At 44.6% G+C, this 20,063-nt stretch overlaps 1 protein-coding gene, 1 long non-coding RNA gene and 1 pseudogene across 2 annotated transcripts in view; 1 reads left to right on the forward strand and 2 right to left on the reverse strand.

Moving 5' to 3' along the window:
• Positions 1-19,195, reverse strand: part of FGF2 (fibroblast growth factor 2) — a 60,146-nt gene extending 40,951 nt beyond the window's left edge. The window contains exon 1 of the mRNA XM_067735140.1: positions 18,945-19,195. Within this exon, the coding sequence (XP_067591241.1) occupies positions 18,945-19,122 (178 nt within the window). The 5' untranslated portion in view covers positions 19,123-19,195. The remainder of the gene's footprint in view (positions 1-18,944) is intronic.
• Positions 1,618-12,731, forward strand: LOC137223433 (uncharacterized). Its single transcript, XR_010942869.1, has 3 exons — positions 1,618-1,920; positions 8,393-8,758; positions 9,365-12,731. It is a non-coding gene; the product is annotated as an uncharacterized lncRNA (long non-coding RNA).
• LOC137223431 (succinate dehydrogenase cytochrome b560 subunit, mitochondrial pseudogene) lies at positions 5,563-7,879 on the reverse strand (annotated as a pseudogene).
• Positions 19,196-20,063: the final 868 nt, after the last annotated feature.

Consider the following 20,063-nt stretch of genomic DNA (forward strand, 5'->3'; position numbering starts at 1 on the left):
GCATATTCTTCCAGCTGGACAATAACAAGGGATCAAACTCCTGACGTGCATTTTTTCAGATTCGTGGAAAGAACTTTTAAACCAGGAAGGTGCTTTGCAGATGACCTGTCCCAACACCGATGTTTTGAAAAATAGGAAACAGTTGCTTTGACCAAAAGATGTTTTCCTTACCCCACCCAGACCTCTCCCCCTTGCAACACTCAAACCCTAAGGGCTGCTGGTCATCACAGGCCATTGCAACACCACTGGGAGCTAAGCACACTGGGGTCCAGCCAATTCTTCCAAAGAGCCATTTTCCACTGGAATCCGGCCTCTCCCCTCTTAGCATATGCAGCTGTTTTCTGGCTTCCTGCAACGGCAGCTACGATATAAATTTCCCACGACCACACTGAAGTCTTTCATCCTTCAAGGTCCATACCCTCTCTTCCTCCTTGTCAGTGCTATCCACTGACCGTCACTGTCACTCACTGAAGACCTTGGAATTAGGCACCCCGCCTCCCTTGCCGTCATCTAGAGAGATGGCACTGTTCATGCAGAAGACCCACCAACATCGAGTCTAGCAACCTGCATTCACCACTCTCACAGCCATGCCATCGTTCGAGAGCGGCTTCATCTCAAACTCCGACATGGCATAACCTCATTTCCTTTGGCTGGTCCTTCAGCCGCTTTGACTTACATGGTGGAGTCAGGTTCAGTTATCTACCCGTCCGTAGCCTCTTGGGCTTCCCTCCTTATCACTCTGAGCTCTGCGGGGCATAACTCAGTTCTGCTTTTTCTTTCTCGCACTTCTGCAATCGAAGCTCCAATTTTTGGATCAATATAGCCATCTGGCTTCTCCACTCCTGCACTTGCGCTGTTGAACCTACACAGTGGAAACGTCCCCAGAAGTAACACAACCATCCAGACTGGTGTTGTTATGAATGTGGGTCTCCAGCCTCAAGTGAGCCATGAGCGACTGTGGGCACATCCCGGTCTCTGTCCTCTCCCATTCTCTACAGCAGCCATAAGACTTAGAGCTGGCTCTACAGGCCCAGCCCACAGCCATACCTCCCTCCCGGAGATAACACTGCCTCCTGCTTCAAAGAAAAACCGAAGATCGCAGACCTAAGGTCCCTCAGTGTTCCCATACCTAAAACATATTCACTCACACTGCGCTGACCAAGCTAAGCTCATCATTTAGTGGAACACATTGGTCTTTTCTTTCTCTCTTCTTTTTTTTTAAACAGCAACTAAGCCACCAAAGAGGGTTTGTCATTTTGTGCCATTTCGCTACAAAATCGGCACACTGAAATCTCTGTGTATCTGGTGGTGTTGTCTGGCATGGCGTTTTAGCTTCCCAGTGGGGAGGCACCTCGCCACTGAGGACATAAAGATAAACAAAGAGGCCCAGTTAAGGAGACCCAACAGTCCAGGGTGCGGATAAGGGAGACGGGCAGTACATGGAGAAACTCTCCCGCTCTTGGCCCAGCACCTAATCAAAGCCCCTCACATCCCCTGCTCTCTCCCAGCAGTGCCAGTGAAGTAGAAAGGAATCTGATCTCCCCCTTCCCTTACTTCTGTGTCATCTTGTACCTCTCATGAGGCTCAGACAACTGACAACAGAAGTGCCTCTAGTTATGCTGATACCCCTGCTTCTAATCAATGCTAGTTTGAGGATGATGTAAGACAGAAGCAACAGACGTTTCCAATCACAGACTAGAATATGACTTTAAAAAAAAACTAACACCTACCCAATCAGACTGCAGCCTCAACTGCCCTCTGCTGTCTGGTCCTCAGAAACAGGCATCTGAGGCCCAGTTCACTTCTGTGATGAGGGACGAGCAGGGCAGCCTGTGGAGTATCTGGCAGCTGGTGGAGACCAGGGACAGCAGTGATGTTATCTGTGACCACAGGCGACAGCCTCAAACATCTCCACATTAAGTATTACTCTGACTTGTTGGGAATCCTTTTTTGTTTGTTGATTTTAATAATATCCTTTCTTCTGGAATAGGATCATTATTCTTGTTTTCAGAAATCCTAAGGAAGCAAAACTAACTCACGTGTGTTGGGGGAAGGAAAAGAGAACCAGAAGAAAAAAGCTAATGAAAAACAGTACAGAGGTTCCTCCGAAAATTAAAAATAAAACTACCATATGATCCAACAATTCCACTTGTGGGTATTTATACAAAGAAAACGAAATCACTAACTCAAAAAGAAAATCTGCACCCATGTTCACTGCAGCACTGTTGACAATAGCCAAGACATGGAAACCACTTGTGTCCATCACTGATGGATGAATGTATAAAGAAAATGTGAAATACACACACACACACACACACACACACGAATATTATTCAGCCATAAAAAAGAAGGAAATCCTGATCCATTTGGATGGAGCTTAAGGGCATTATGCTACGTGAAATAAGTCAGACAAAGATGTATACTGTATGATATCATTTATATGTGGAATCTAAAAAAAAAAACTCTTAGATACAGAGAACAGATTGATTAATCAACTGCCGAGCCGGGGGGCTAGGAAGGTGGACAAAATGGGTAAAGGAGGTGTAAATGCACAAACCTCAAATTATAAGATAATTAAGTCCTGGGGATGTAATGTATGGTACGGTGACTATAGTTAACAATACTGTGCTGTATAATTAAAAGTTGCTAGAAGGGTAGATCTTAAAAGTTCTCATAAGAAAAAAAAAATCTGTATCTATGTGAGATGATAGATGTTAACTAAACTTACTGTGGTGATCAGTTCATAATATATACATATATCAAATCATTATGTTGTATAACTAAAACTAGTACAATGCTGTATGTCAATTATATCTCACTTTAGAAGAGGAAAAGGGAGGAGAGGAGGGAGAAGGGGGGGAAGAGAAAGAAGCTAGCCTCCGTGTTCCCTGGCAAGCACCAGTCATGGAAGGTGAAGCCTCCTTGGGGTCTCAGTGGGGACCAAAGCAAAACGATCTCAGCATGAAGAGGAGGTCAGTCTCGTGCCTCTCTCAGGAACCCTCTGCCCCACGTCCTTGGGATATCGCTGTGAATAAGCGGGTCCTATCCAAGTCAGGGTTGAACACTTAGGCCAGTCTAGGATTTATGCCAACAAGGGCCCTGCGGTGGTTAATGTCATGTGTCAACTTGGCTGGGCCATGGTGCCCAGATATTTGGTCAAACATTATTCTGGATGCTTCTGTGAGGGGTGTTTTTGGATAAGGTTTATATCTGAAGTGGTGGACTTTGAATAAAGTGGACTGTCCCCCATAATGTGGGTGGCCTCATCCAATCACTTGAAGGCCTAGTAGAACAAAAGACTGACCTTCCCTGAGCAAGAAGGAATTCTACCAGCAGACGGCCTTCTGAACTTGAACTACAACACTGGCTCTCCTCTGGGTCTCCAGCCTAACAGGTTTCCAGCTTCCATAATCACATGAATCAATTTCTTAAAATAAATCCCTCCTTCCCTCTCCTACTCTATCTCATCTGTACCTCCTAATGGTTCTGTTTCTCTGGAGAACCTGACTAATTCAGTCCTCCTACAAATTGAATTGCTAGGTGGTCAGGAGATAAGCAGCTGTTTAGCTGTTGCCCTTGGCAACATCTTCACCAGCAGGGCTAGCCTCTGTGATGAGACTCCAAAGTCAGGCTGACCTTCAGTGAGCACGGCTGCTCGGACGTCAAACCCCATCCACAGGGTCAGTCCAAACTGCACTCGCGCTGGTCTCCTCCCTTCCCAGAGTTCCTTGCTTCCATTAAACTGACTCCATCCCTCTGTGATCTGATCCAGTCCCTTCATGTCTCTTCCAGCCCACTGCTGCACCAGTATAGGACTTTCCCAAAGAACACGGTTATGATTCACCTTAAAAAAGTAAATGATGATATGCAGAATACGTTGAGATTTAGATTTTTGGTATGCTTTGACTTAGAATGTACAGTGAATTAGAAATAATTAGTACTAATTAAGCACCATTTCCCAAAGCAAAGTAAAGCAAAGTTTTACTGATAACGACCAAGGCCATGCATCTGAGTGGGGCTTAAGAGGAAATAAGCCAAAGAATGGATGAAGGAGTGAGAAGTGGATTCCTTCTAGGGGGCAGGCATAGGCCTGGGCGCTGCTCACCAACAATCAGTCAGCTAGGGTGCTGCGTCCATCTGTGTGACCGATGGCCAAAGACCCCACCCATAGCTCCACCCTCCCAAGACAGAAGCCTCCTGGTTACCAACTCATCTCTCTCTGTCCCTTCATATTCACATACCCCAGAGAATAGTATCCACCATCTGTCTCTGCTCCCTCACTCCATTCATCCTTCTCAGAAATCTTTATATAAATAATATGTGGATATAGAATTGTTAAAATTTTCCAACTACATAGATAAAGAAGTAAAGATTCCCCTTCATTTCTTCTCTCTCAATCCTAGCCCCCTCTCCAAAGTTATAAGCACGAGTTAGCAGTTTGGTATATACATCCTTTTCAGCTTTTAGCCTACCTATTTACTCCATAAGTATATAGTTCTTTTGTGTGTGTGCATTTTTATAAACGGGGTATTTTTTTGTGTTATTCCAATAACTTCCTTTTTGTTTCCAAAGACAAAATGATCTTTTTAATTCCGTTTCAGAAAAAGCTGTCACATGAATTTGGTTTAGAAAACATGACAATAAGAGGCTTGGTTTTTCTGCAAATGCAAGGAAAAGAAATAACCGTTAATAGGTTCAATGATAATTTTCTGGATCTTCCTCTTGCATCAAAAGCTGTATATCTTCTCCCCAAAGCACCTGCTCCAAGAGCCACTCACTCTCTTTATCTGCCTCTAGCCGGGACAGGCTAATTCCCCCCTCCAACACCCCTCTCTTCTTTCAGTCACACTGTGTTGGTGCTAAAGACCCTGGGCTCTGACCAATGAACAGAACTGTCCTTAAGCCAGCAACCCACAGGCAGTGGGACCCAAAGCCCCACTCCCAGTCCCGACAGCAGAGGCCACAGAGCTGGCATCGTTTCCACTGTCTCAGGAAGAAGGAGCCAAAAGGTGACCCTCAGCGCAAAGCAAGGCCTAATGTGAAGAAAGACTGAGCGCTCCCAGGCCCAGAGCAGGCTGCAGGCTACAGTCAGGAAAAGGCAGTTACTGCAGTCACTCCACCTTTAGAAATAAATAAGGGGGGCTTCCCTGGTGGCGCAGTGGTTGAGAGTCCGCCTGCCAATGCAGGGGACACGGGTTCGTGCCCCGGTCCGGGAGGATCCCACGTGCCGCGGAGCGGCTGGGCCCGTGAGCCATGGCCGCTGAGCCTGCGCGTCTGGAGCCTGTGCTCCTAAACGGGAGAGGCCACAACAGTGAGAGGCCCGCGTACCGCAAAAATAAAATAAAATAAAATAAAAAGAAAGAAAGAAGGGGAAAACTGGACCCTTTTCCACTACTATGGTTCTATAAGGTCCTCTACTGCTGAGCTCCAAGGGGATCTGCAAGCACAAAAGGGTCTAAACAAATCAGGAGAACTTTGCCCTGGCTGAAGACAGGAGTGACAAGCAGGAAGACAGGTCAATGTAATAATTTGTAGGAAGATGATGCTGGGAACTTCGGCTCTTCACAGGGCTGCCAGCCCTACAGAGGACAACACGGTAAGAACCAAGACACGCACTCCTGACTGGTATAGCTGGGGAACTGTCAGGCCCTTTCTTGATCCCACATCAGGAGTCAGATCCCATTCCACGTGTGACACATGAGAAGGAGGAGGAGTGCAAATCTGGCTGTGTGGATCAGTGCTGGCCCCAAATACAGGGACTTCACAAGTTCCAAATGAGACTCAAAGCCCCCAGGGATCAAAAGGGCCGACAAGCAAAAAGAGAGACCCCTGCACTCAAGGCAATACCAATGTCATGGTGGCAAATGGACATCACCATGGGAAGAGACCAGCTACAGATAGCGATATGGGGAGACAAAGGGTGCTCTGAACCACTGTTGTTATTCCAGAACCTCTCCATCTCTTCTCTGGCTGTGGTTTCCAAAGGAACAGCATTTCTGATACAGAGCTGAGGACCAAGGTGGGCACAGAGGCAATGACAGCCAATATGTCTCAACAAGAGCACAGCCATCTTGGGTTCTGGCCTGGACAGAAGTCCAATAATTTCCTTTTTTCTCCTGACAAAATGGAGACCCTTCTCTTCTAATGTATGTACCTCACTTATGATGTGCCAGACAGTGATGTAAGAGAGCTACGTTTCTCAACTGGATCACCACAATACATTTCCTAACTCTCCTCCCTACTCCCAGCCTTATACCCTTCGATCCACCCCACACACCTGCCTGAGTGTTTTACAAAAGCCCAAATCTGATATTCTTATTCTTATGATTAAACTCTTTCACTGACTCCCCACTGCCTTGAGGATAAAGACCAAATTGTTAGCATGGCTTACAAAGTCCATCACAATCCAGGCCCTTCCATACATCAGGACAAAACTATAATTCGAAAAGATACATGCACCCCTGTGTTCATAGCAGCACTATTTACAATAGCCAAGACATGGAAACAACCTAAATGTCCATCAACAGATGAATGGATAAAGAAGATGTGGTATATATATATAATGGAATATTACTCAGCCATAAAAAAGAATGAAATAATGCCATTTGCAGCTGCATGAATGGACCCAGAGATCATCATACTAAGCAAAGTCAGAAAGACAAATACCATATGATATCATTCACATGTGGAATCTAAAATATGACACAAATGAACTTATCTATGAAACAGAAACAGACTCACAGACATAAAGATCAGACTTGTGGTTGTCAAGCGGGAGAGGGAGCGAAGGAAGGTTGGACTGAGAGTTTGGGACTAACAGATGCAAACTTTTATATAAAGAGTGGATAAACAACAAAGATATACTGCACAGGGAATGATACCCAATATTTTGTAATAACCTATAAGGGAAAAGAATCCAAAAAGAAATAGATATATGTGTATATACAACTGAATCATTTGCTGTACACCAGAAACTAACACAACTTCGCAAATCAACTGTACTTCAATTAAAAAAAAAAAAAAAAAAGAATCCTGGCCCTTCCTACGTGGCTGGCCTTACCTCTTACTATAACCCTACACTCTGGCCATGCCAAAATGTTTGCAGTTCCCAAAGCATACCAAACCTGGAGCTGCTTCCTTGGCCTGCATGCCCTTATGAGTCTTCCAAGAAAAATTAGTTGAGCTGCTAAACATATATAAATAACCAGATGAATTCTGCTGCTGTATGGGAATGTTGGCCATACTGCTGTTAAAAGTGGTATAGAGGGTCTAGCAAAAACTGTTAACTCTGTTTAGAATAAGGACCTAAAGCATCACTTTTTGGTGGCTATTAGATAACACAGTCAGCTGCCGGGCAACACCTAGTTGCCTCCCAACACCCAGGCCAGCAGTCCCTCCTGTCTGAAGCCTTTTCTGACTTCCCTGTAGAACTACCGTCCTCCGCAGTACGATCTCACTCTTCCCCCAGGACACAACACAAGCAAAGCAGCGTAACATTTCAGTGTCCTTACTGACTTACATCTTTTTTTTTTTTTCCTGACTTACATCTCTTTCTTGTCCTGCCGGACAATATACACCTTAAGGGGCAGAGGCCTACATTTTTTTAATTGAATTAAAATATTTTTAATTCAATTTTAATTGACTTAAAGTATTGTGTTAGTTTCAGGTGGTAGGTGCCTACATTATCTGCCTTTTAATCCCCAGCACCCAATGCTATATATGACAATATAGTAGAAATTTTGTGGTTAAAATGGCAAATCAAAAAATACATTATTTTTATTGAGGTACAACTTAATATTTACGATGAGTTACAAAGATATTGACAAGATACCAAGACCAAAACCAAACAAACAGAAACTTTAAAGATGGCTTTTTAATAAGGCAAGTAGAAAAAAGAGTTAAAAATTGGTGAAGCCAGGACTGAGATTACTATACTTGGTAGAAGCACACCACATATTCAGCTTTCTAGAAGCCAGTAGCCATAACAAGTTTCCCGGAGTCCATAAGGTTAGAACAAACTGGCCACTAAGGAGAAGCGTAACTAGTCCTGACACGGTTACCACAGAGAAATTCTCTCAGGAGTCCTCAGAGGGGATACTATGTAATGAGATAAACAGCAGCTTTACATATTTCTTAGAATTAACACAGACACCAGTTTCAGAGAGATGTTACTTTTGAAAATCGTTTACCATAAACTACAGTCTCACACCAACGTATTCAAATTGGTTCCCTCGCTGGTCAGGTTAATTAGAAGATATACCTTAGTTATTAGTGGTAGTATCCTTAACATATTTTGGACCATGGAAAACTTTTTGAGAACCTGATAAAATGCTATGTATCTTCTCCTCAGAAACAACACCCTGAGATAATATTTTGCATCTATTTTCAGGAGCTTATGGAAACCTGAAGCTTGTCCATGGACCACCCATGTTAAAATCCACAACCCAGAGGAAAGATGTACTATAGATCCTTGAGTCAGGCCTCCATAAATATTATTTCCCACGGCAGGACCTTAAAAAAGTGCTGCTCTCTGGCCTATGGGCTGAATTGTAAAGAACCATGTGCTTTAACTGTCAGCCACGGTGAGCATTAGGCTCCTTCTAGAAAAACAGAGGTGCCTACAAGGAACAGCCAATCACTTCTGGAGGTGATACCATGGGCAACGCCAAGAGTCTCCAGAATTCTACAACACAAAAGCTCTACAGTCCTACATCATTAAGCACGGCCAAAAATAACTTAAGTCTGGAAAATATTCAACGTAGGTATAACCAAATAGATATCCCAACTGGGTTTTTTTTCACCCTAATCTCATTAAAACACTCAAAGACTATCTACTTTTTGAGTAATGTAACTTCCTGCAATGCGTTCCAAGAAAAATTAGTTGAGCTGTAAAACATACGTGTAAATCACTACATGAATTCTCCTGCTGTATGGGGATGTGAGCTACACTGCCGTTAAAAGTTGGGTGGAAGGTCTAGCAAAAATTATAACCCTGAATCAGAATATGAATCTAAAGCTTCACGTTTGGGTGGTAGTTAGAAAACAGAGTCAGCTGTCTATTAAGAATACTTTTAGATTATGATAATAAATTCATATCACCAATTTATCTTCAATTTTTTACCTTTTAGAGGGAGAGCATACTTCCAGTTCATTAAAAGTGATACAGTCCTTAGCCTGGCCTTAGAAACCCAAAATGAAAAACTCTAGACTCTCCCAAAGAAAATGTATTTCTTTTGTAGAAGGTTATTATGAGAAGTTTGGTCTGATATTCCACTGAAATGAACATATCAAGCCTATGTATGTTACTACTCCCCCATTATATATCACCCTATTTACTACTTTCTGTGTTATTTTCTTTTCTCAGTATTCTCAAGACTCTTGGAATTTTTTTTTTTTCAAGGAACTACATCAAGCTTACTACCTATATAGAGTTTCCGGAAAATAGCTTTATCCCACTTTTTGATATATAAGACAACCACTCATCTGCTGGTAACTTTCCTATTCTCTATCATTCTCATAGACTTTTAACAGTGCCCACATCTGTAAGCGATGTGTGTACCAGGGGACTGGACTGTTTCGAGTCCATGTTTTTCTGAGGAGAGGAATAACAAGATCGGAGCTGCTCTCTGGAAAGATTACTCTGCCGAAGAACAATATCCGGTTGATTAGATGTGTTATGGGCTGAATTGTATCTCCTACCCGCCGCTGCCCCAAACTCATATGTTGAAGCCCTAGGCCTCAGTACCTCAGAAAATGACTATTTGGAGATAGGGCCTCTGAAGAGGTGATTAAATTAAAATGAGTCGATTAGGGTGGGCCCTAACCAAATCTGAACCAAGAAGAGGAGGTTTGTATGTGTGCAAAGAGAGATGAAAGGGCAGCAAGAAGGCAGCTGTCTGTGAGCCGAGAAGAAGCCTCAGAAAGACCAAACCTGCAGACACTTTAATCTCGGACTTCGAGGCTTCAGAACTACGGGAAAATTAACTTCTGTTGTTTGAGCCACTCAGTCCACAGTAGTTTGTTATGGCAGCCCTAGCAAACTTACACAGATGCGAAAGGCTAGAAGCCATTGGCAACAGTCAGGGACAGAACTAGAGCAGCTGTAGCAACAATGCAGAGGCCAGCGTGAGTGTAAAAGACACTGCAGAACCAAATGCACAGGGCCTGAGAAAGGGATGTGAGGATTGAGGAAAAAGAAGAGTAGAAATTGACTCCAAGAGATGGGCGTGGTTGGCAAGAAATTTTTTTTAATATATTTTATATTTTAAAATATAGGGGAGTCAAAAAAGGGAGGCAAGTGATTCCAAGGAAAAAGGAGTTTCATTTTTCATTTTAGACACATTTCTAGATGTGTCTGGCTAAGCACTTTCTTTGTATCTTTTTGTCTTATCTTGGTCTTTATTTCCTCACATGCTAGACATCCAAACAATTATTGGTTGACTGAAAATCTCACTTGATTAAAATAAAATAGGTCCAAGTACATCTGCTTTTTTTCTTTTGGTTGCTTTTTTAATCTTACACCACATGTCCTTAAAGAGGGAGCCTATCGTGAATTTCCCTGAAAGGGTCTAGCTGTAATTTTTAAACATCCTTTTAGTTATTCTCTTTGCATTTTCTGCATGCTTTCGCTTATTCTGTATCTTAATCTTCCAGACCCTATCTCTGAGGTTCATTCCATTCTTATACAGTATTTATCCTTAATTACGTCCTACTCTTTCTATTTTACTTTTTAAATTAAATATGCCATTTCAAAATCTTTGAGTGCTTCAGAAAACAACCCCTAAACATTAAAGAGCTGTTTCATAATAAATCATGACAGAAATACTTTCTAAACAAAAAAGAATGCAATAAAGCAAGGGGTGGGAGAAAAGATGACAGAGGCTAACTCTGCTAGACATGGTAAAGGCTCTGGGCAGAGTTTAAATAATTTTTTAAAATCACTAATTCTGTTCAAATTTCTGCTACACCATCCATCTGGAATTCTGGCCATGAACTGAATTCTAAACACTAAGAAGTATGGAAGGCACAATTACTTCTTGTCGCAAACAAAGAGATCGTGTTTTGAAAAGCCAACAGCAAAAACCCTATCCTTATCTGTAAAATGAAAATGATACTTGTTTCAGAAGATTGTAATAAGATTAAACATATTGTTCATAAAGCTGACATACAGCATGTTCTCAAGAATTTCATTCATTCATTGAAAAAACACTCAGAAAGTAACAAGGTCCAAGGAATACAGAGGTGAAGGTCAAACAACTGACCCTTCCCCTATGATGGCACAGGGACTTTGCCTAGTCATTATGGTGCCTAATCTCCCTAGGTGTCTGGCTAAGGCTGGACAGATCCCATCAACCCCTCATGCTTTAACACCCTCCCTCCAAAACAGCCTGTGTCTCACTTTCCCCACCTGGTCACAGCTGAAGGTGTTGCTGTAATTCATTATTTTTTAATCTAACACTTGTTGTATATGCCTTCTTCATATACTACTGTGCTCTACTAAACCAGTTAGCAAGATTGGCTTCCCAATTTTACTTGCATTATATTCCCATTACTAAACTGCTGCATTTAGAGTAATGTATAAATATAAGTATATAAGAACTACTTCTAAAACTAAGAAACACACTCAGAATATTTCTCTTTTCACATAATTGTTTTGACAAATGCTTTGCCTCAAAGAAGATAAGGAGATAAGATTAATCAATCTTACATTTAAAGATTAAAGATTAAATTTGACTGAGAGAGGCTCTCCAAATTTCTGATTTTAGTAAGATAAAAAGTAACAAAAGAGGACCAACCATGCAAAATCCAAGATTATACCATCCCAGAATCAGAATTTCCAAGATGAAAGGGACCTTCTTCTCAAGTCCCCATCCAATTCAAGTAGTCATCCAACCAGTGAATAATGACACCTGCCCCTACATACACACACACACACACACACACACACACGTCAAATAAGCCAAAGGTAGAAATAGCTAAGAAGGGAAAGGTCAAATGACACGAGAGAAAAAATTAAAAAAAAAATAAAAAGATGGGAGAAGAAACATAATTTATAGAAAAAATGAAAATATATAAAGAAGACATATAGCAGGTGTTAAATTAAAATGTAAGTTATTAGGCAGTAAATAATTTCATTTCCAATTCAAAACAAACACTGTTCATCAAATGTTATATTTCAAAAAGTAACTTTTTAAAAGGGGGTATTATTTGACTCTGTTACTCTCCTCCATTTCCTATTTATGTTATGACGATCTGTAAACCCATGAATTGTTTTCTCTTTATAAAATGATTCAGCTCAGAAAGCAGTAGAATGAGACTGGTCATTCAGCAATCTCTCCCACCCACCCTTGCAGACATCACATCACAAAGACTATGACTCACTTTGTCATACAGTTTCTGTCCTTTTAAGAGTTTTATGATTGTTGTGATGAATACTGGCTCATAAATCTGAATGAATATTAGGATGAAACTATTTGTGTCATTTCCTCACAGCCAAAGCAGATGCTAACAATGGAACCAGACAGTTCTTAATCCTAATTTATAAAATGATTCAGAGGTTTTAGACTTGAGAGAGAGAGATTTAAGGATTAAAGTATATGGTTCAAGTATGAATTCTCAGATCTGTATTTTTTAATTAGAGGGTTATAACTAGTTCTGGAATTGGCTAGAAATGTTATGTTATTCAATAGCTGAAAAGAAAATCTTCCACAATAAAAATTAATCCTAACAAATGATTGTGTTTTACCTTTATTGCTTCCTTTGAATAATGTGAGAGGTGTCGCTGCAGAAGGAACTACGGTGATGCTACAATCAATTTATCCATTTTACACGCCTCGTGCCGAAGTACGCATGCTTATTTATTTAAAGATCCAGCTCATTCAACAATACAGATTGAACCTCTTCAACGGGCCTCAGCCTTGTCATTCACTGAGCAGTGGAGTCAAGGGGATCCTGGGGTGAGTAAATGCAGTCTCAGACCTCAGAGTAGAAAAGAGTAAAGGACTGCTAGGTAATGTCATTTGAATTTTTAAAAATCCCTGCCAACTAGAAATTTCCAGTAAAACTGAGGGACGTGAAGTTAAAATATATCAAGCTATTAGAGAGAATGTTTAGATAGCATGCAGGAGAGGAAAGACAGGTACAGGGCGGTATGAAAGAAATGGGGCCTGATGCCTGCCTAGGACTGGGGTAAGGTAAGAGGATTAATGGCCAATTCAAGGCTAAGAGAAGAAGAAGGATGTGAGAAGACGATCAGAAAGGAAGTTAGAAGACTTGGCTAATTTGTTGGGTACATGTTGAACTTAACACGCATTCTTTGAGCGGACACAGAGAGGACAGAGTTCACAGCCCCAGTGCAGGAGACATAAACAATTACAAGCAAAATCATGAAGTCCGTAGAAGAATATGTACCAAGTACTATGGGAAATGCAGAGATAGAAACAATTAATTCTCCCTGGGAAGGCTGGGGAAAGTTTCACAAAGGAGAAGACCACTGAGCTGACTCATAAAAGATCTTTCCAGAGAAAGGTGGGAGTAGGAGGAGGGTGTGAGAGAAGAATTGATAAGAAAAAGAAGGATTTTCCAAAAACAAGGATCACAAGTGGAAAAGCCCATCATTGTAACAGTGACGGGTCTGTCAGATTAGAGACTACAGTGAAAGCACAGAGCACTGGCAGCGTCAGGGGAGCGCGGATGGCAAAGAGTGGGAAATAAGACTGAGCAGGTAGGTCATATTGGAGAGGGAAAGTCGGGGAGGGTATGGTTGTAGGTAAATACAGGACAGGGGAAACGAAGAGACAAGGCAAGGAAAAGTCACTGAGGTAGGGAAGACTCCAAGGCGTCTAGCTTTGGAGACTAGAAGGATAATTTCACTACAAACAAATTCGGTAGGAAGGGTGCTAGTTGGAGAAAACTGTTATGGCCTGTTTTACGTGGGTTGAGTTGAGGCTGTGGCAGTGCATCTGTCCGTCGAGCAGTGAGAAACACGGTACTAACACAGAGGTGGGAAATCAGAGACAAAGACTATAATTGATCTGCCGAAGGACCACGAGTACACAGAAAGACGGGTGGAGTGCCAAGACAGAGCCTTGGGGAATATTATAGCAAAAGACCAAAAGAAGGAGAAACCAGAGGAAAAGACGGTCGGATGGGTGAGAGGAAACCAGGTTGATGTGCTGTAACAGAAGCCAAGGAATTCTCGGGAAGACAGAGGCAGACCATGGTGTCAAGTGTCAGAAGTAGGGCCACAAATTGGGTAAGTTCATGTGATTGAACTGGAAGACTGCTGGGGCCCAGAATGATTTAAGCAGAATACCAGGTGCAGAATCCAGAATTAAAAAGAGAAAAGGAGATGAAGTAGAAGAGCGTTCAGGATTCTAGGGTACTGGCCACGAAAGAAAGAATGATCAAAATGCACAGCACACCTGAGGAATTTTATGTCACACAGTACGTGGTAAAAATCTCAGGTGCTTTTTAAAGGAAACGGGATGCATAATGAGAGCTTTAAACTAATTATCCTGAGAAATGATTCATCTTTGTATAGATTACCCTTAAAAATGCTAATAGCCAGCTTTGAAGATTCCAAAATATTTTCCAAATATAATTTTGTTACATATAATCATCTTCATTAAAAGACTGACCAAGTGTCTAAACGTATGTGTTAACTGCACCAAGAGAACTATAAACCTCGACCGTGCTTTTATACATCATGTGGTCCAGGAGGAGTTATTCCACGGGATGGTCCACACAGAATGTTCTCATCAGCAGCTGACATTTAGTGAGAATTCCCAGAGTAAAAGATACAAACCTTTTATGATGTTTACTTATATGGAGAAGTCATGGTTCCTACCTTAAGGTGTCAGCATTTTCTCAAAGCGCGTAAATCATGGACAGAGAATAATCCACTCACAGAATCTAGCCAGATCATTACTACACTATGCAAACTTCCTTTAAAAAACAACAAAAACTTTTCCCCCCCAGAATATCTTTAAAATCTGTGACACAAAAGGCCTGAAGCCTCCCTTTGAATTTCGCAAGTTCATGTTTTTAACGATGAGGGGTTGCATGGAGTATGTGCCATGGCACAGGGCACGGGGGTCACACAGACCGGGATCCCATCCCTTCTCCACATGGGTCCCTCAGTCTCTTCAAGGCTCAGTGTCCTCTGGAGTCTGGAAGCCGAGAAGTGGGGCAAGCAGGCAGTCACCTCCTGGGAGAAGCCCTCCTGGGAGAAGCCCTCCTGGGAGAAGCCCTCCTGGGAGAGGCCCAAGGGTCGACCCAGCACTTCTAACTACCTTCATTTTTTCCAAAATAACAGCATCTGGAATAAATTTGATGCTAAAATGCACACAGGCAGCATACTTTGCCCTCACTATACTCCACCACATGTTGTACGTGCTGCTTGGGATAAAATGTTCTCTCTTCTGAATGTTTTCACGTGGTTCACTACTTTAGAGCGTACACTTAACGTTACCCATTCCCATGGGCATTTGGAAGGGGCCTGTAAAAACATCCAGGACGCCGAAGGGAAGGTGGTGGGTGTGCACCGCGCACGCGGGGGGGGGGGGGGGGGGGGGAGCACAGGCTCCGTCCTTGTTTTTATCATGCTTTTAGCAAGACTCTGGTGTCAAACACAGGTTATTCCAGGATTGAAAGAAAAGTGCAGGGAAGTTGCCTTTTCAAAGGCAACTTGTGAAAGCAATTCAAGAGAGAACCCAGGTGAGAAGCACAGGTGATCTTCAGCAACACTGTGAAGCTGGAAACACGGGCGTCCAGGCGTGTGATCCCTTCCTTTCTGCCGCCGTCCGCCCCGCCCCGCCCCGTGTCCTCTCCAGAACCTGAGCTACGGCCCCGGCCCCTAACCAGCGCCCCACATTCATGCCACATCCTTCACAGCTCCCCGCCCCCCAGCTCCGCCAACTCCAGTCCTCCTGGTCAGGTTTTGGGGAAGAAACTGCACATGCAATTTAATCCACGCTAAACGGTAAAATCCGAACGCTGCTGAACCTTCCTTCCAGAGGGACCCTCCTCCCTCGGTATCCGTGGGGGGCCGGTTCCAGGATCCCCCGCAGGTACCAACAACCATGGAGCCTCAGGTCCCTCGAGGACCGTGGCGCAGCACTGTTGACCCTCATCTCCGCAGATAGGGAACCCTCAGATACGGAGAGCAGACTGTATTTGCATTTTAGAAACGTCCGGAAAGTGTTAACGCCAAAGAAATAAATCTCCAATGACAGATTTTAGGGTCCATTGGGCAAAACAGTTTGAGGAATGTGGCCTTGGGTTTTCCAACGTTTCAAACAGGTCTAGATATCTGGGCCTTAATTCAGAGGGAAGCTGTAGCAACGGTTAACTGATTTCTCCACGTTTCCTGATCAGTTTTGCTCGTTCAGGGGAATGGAGGGGATGTAATTCAGAGGATATTGTTAAGTCATTTTTTTTCTTATATATTTCCCATCAGTCTCCTCCTGGTTTGGTCAACTATCAGTACGCCTTCGACATGCCAGAAAAAAACATTGTACTTAAACTTATGTCCAGGTTGGGCTATACAAAAGTGGCCTAAATTTATCATTTTTAGGTTTACATTCTTGACAGGCTATCACCTGGTACAAGGTGATTTTAAAAAATCAGTGCTCTCCACAGATCTGGATGAATATTCTACTCTTCACTTTTAAACATCTTGTCTTTAGCTAGTTATCAAGTTGGTAGGGTTTCTCAACCTTAGCACTTCTAACATTTAGGGTCAGAAAATTTTTTGCTGAGGCATTAGGGAGGTATCTTGTGCACTGTAGCATCATCCCTGGCCTCTACTTATTAAATGCCAATAGCACCCTTCCAGGCGTGACAACCAAAAATGTCTCCAGGCATTGCTAGATGTTCCCTGGAGGTGGAAGGGGGCAGGCAGTACCAATCCTATTTGAGTACCACTGAGTTAAAATCAGATTACAAAAATGACAGCCCAGCCCAGAATTGGGAATAAAAAGTTAACAGTTGTTTTTACAAGGGTGGTAATGCGGTATGCAATTCAGAATTACCCTCACTCACTAGCCCCTATACAGTTTTGTTCTAAAGAAATAGGGTATCGAGAGTGTCAAAGAAAAAACTGTAATAAAATGTCTGGAAAAAAAAAGAGACTACTAGGGGAAGCCTCAATATGAACCCAATCTGGGGGAGAGTTCTTCTGTCTTCTAGTCAAAGAACATGTTCCTTTTTGTGCTACTAGAAAAGAGCAAAACTAATTGGGACATATGTGCACCTTGCCCTAACCAGCTGGGCTAGCCTGGCAGACAACTGCAGAACAAACTCCAAACACAAAGGTAATTTTGTGAAATCCATTTAAGTCACCAAAATAGAGAAGGAGCGCAACCGATAGACTGGACTAAAAGCATCTTTTCAGATTTACTGGATAGTACATGAGAAAACTTTTTAATTACGGCAGGCCTGAAGAAAACTACAGGCCTGCATCTTTTGCTTGTTGCTATTTTGGAACCAATAAAGACTCAATTCTTATGAAAGCACATTTCCCATTCCCGAATTTGTCAATGGAGGCTTGGCCGCAGAGCTCTCTCCACTTCCTACTCCCGCATTCCAAAGTGAAGGACACACCATTAGCATCATAAGGTAAAGACGGACTCCTGCGGGTCTTTTCTCAGGCAATAAGAGGATCAGGTTTTCCACCTGAAACCCATAAAGGAAGGAATGGCATAACAAACAGCTTTCAAAAGAGATGTTTTACCTACACTTACAGGGTGACAGTTAAAATATATCTGATCTCTTTCTCTCGCTTCCAATTCATCAGTATTTTTACCAGCCCATTTTACACCTTTTTCTCCATCTTTTCTCTAGACCAGTGGGTTCTCAAAGTGTGCTCCCCTGGTCAGCATCACCTGGAAACTTGTTAGAAATGCAAATCAGGCCCCACTCCAGACCTAAGCAATCTGAAACTCTGGGAGATGGTTCAGCCATGTGGCATAACAAACCTTCCAGGTGATTCTAATGCATCCCTAAAGTTTGAGAACTAATGACTTAGGCCCATCTTCTTTCTATAACCACAGATAGATTTTATTTTATTTCATTTTATTTTTACAGAAAACGAAACTGCATACTAGTAAACTGAGTCCTCTGTGCACTTTATATAAATCCTCATTTGATCCTCAATCCTGATGCAAGGTTGATTATCCCCCCCTTTCGGGATGAGGAAACGGGCTCAAGGGTTAAGTGTCGCTCAAGGTCCCATAGCTAATAACTGCAAGTGGAAGATTAAAGTTTTTGCAGTTCTTTTCACTACTGCAACAAAGGTCTATAGCACTTTATTAATACAGTCCATATTTTCTGCTTTTTCAGTTTTCCGAAATTCGGGGAAAAAAACAGAAATGGATGGGTGACAGCAGTGTGCCAACTGCCTTGGATCCTACCAAACTGGAATTTAAGGGCACGACTCTGGAAAGGTATCTTTCCAGTAAGGAACGTTTAATTCGGCTGCGGTCCCTCCTGGCTTTGTCCCGGGGACTGCGCGCATCCCACAAAGAAGGGGTCGGAACTTCAGGCTGGGGGCGCCAGGGGCACCTCCGTGAGCCACCCACCTCTGCTCGGCCGCCGGGCATCCCCGACGCGACAGGTTGTCTGCAACTGCAATTCCCATTACCACAGAGAGTCACCGGCAAGGCCCGGGCGCCCTGCGGCTCCGGGCCCGGGGTACTGGTGTACCAGTGGAAACCGGCACACTCCAAAGCCTGGGCGAGCGTCTACCCGCCACCGCAGCTCGGGGCAGGAGGGGCCGAGTGGTGAACCCAAAACCGCCGAGGGCCGCGCGGGGAGAGACCACAAGCCCCACTGGGGTCAGAGTGAAGAGAAGGAAGGAGCGCGGAGGCTGGAAGGCAGGGGCGGGAGAGAGAACGGCAGGGGATGGAGACGGCACGGAGTAGGAAGAGCCGGCCAGCACTCACCGTGAGGGTCGCTCTTCTCGCGGACCCCGTCCACTCGGCCGTCGGGGTGGATGCGCAGGAAGAAGCCCCCGTTTTTGCAGTACAGCCGCTTGGGGTCCTTGAAGTGGCCGGGCGGGAAGGCGCCGCTGCCGCCGTCCTCCGGCAGGGCGGGCAGCGTGGTGATGCTCCCGGCTGCCATGGCCCCGACAGCGCCCTGCCGGGGTCCCCGAGCCCCTGGAGCCGCGCGGGGAGTCGCCGCGCCCCGGCCCCGGCCTCGGACGCGCTCCGGGGCGCGGCCCCGGCCCCGGCCCCCCAGCCTCCCTCCACGCGGCACGCGGCCGCGCCCGCGGGCCCCCAGCCTCAAGCTGTTCCGCCGCTTCCCTCTCCGCCGGCCCTAGAGCACGGGGAGCCGAGCGGCCCGGGAGCTGGGAGTAAGGGCTGGGTGTCTCCGCAGCCGCCGCTCTCGGGAGGGCCGCCTCCCGAAGCTGCAGCGCCAGGGATCCTTTTGCAACCGCGGGCACAGCGTCCGCTGGTCTGGCAACAGCCGGGCCGCGGCGTCACATCTTCTACGTCTCCACCCGCGAACGCCCACCAGCCCCGCAGGTCCCCGGTCCTCCTCCCTTCCTGCGCGCCGCCCCCTACTCGCTCGGCGTTTTATGGGACCGGTCTCCGGGTCGGGCGCTCTGGCCGCAACACGCAAGCGCGCGACCTCCGTGCCCGGCGTGGGGGGGGGGGGCGCAGCCCGAACGCAGCCAGGGGGCGGGGGAGGTGCGGGGATGCGGCGGGAGGCCACGGCCCGGGCCTTCGCCGCTCCGGGGGCTCGACCCCGCCGGTTCCCCCCAAAGGCGCCCAGCCCAACCCCGCGCAACCCAAATCACATTCAGACTTTCTCCACACTGTGGAACTTTTGCTGTGCAACCAGCCGTGATTCAACTTTTAAAAGTTTAAATGCAATTTTCTCCCCCATTCTTTTTCCCTGCCAGCGTTTCAAAGCGGAGAAACTATTTCCACCCCCAAGAAGCAGAGGAATCGGAAGCGAGGAAGGGTTCTGTGTCAGAATAGGTTTCGAACATCTCTCATCACCAAAAGCCGAGGGTTACTCACAAGCACAAACTGTTAACACTGAAGGCAGGGGCTGAA

Source organism: Pseudorca crassidens, chromosome 4 (assembly GCF_039906515.1).
Source record: "Pseudorca crassidens isolate mPseCra1 chromosome 4, mPseCra1.hap1, whole genome shotgun sequence".
NCBI classification, from domain to species: domain Eukaryota; kingdom Metazoa; phylum Chordata; class Mammalia; order Artiodactyla; family Delphinidae; genus Pseudorca; species Pseudorca crassidens.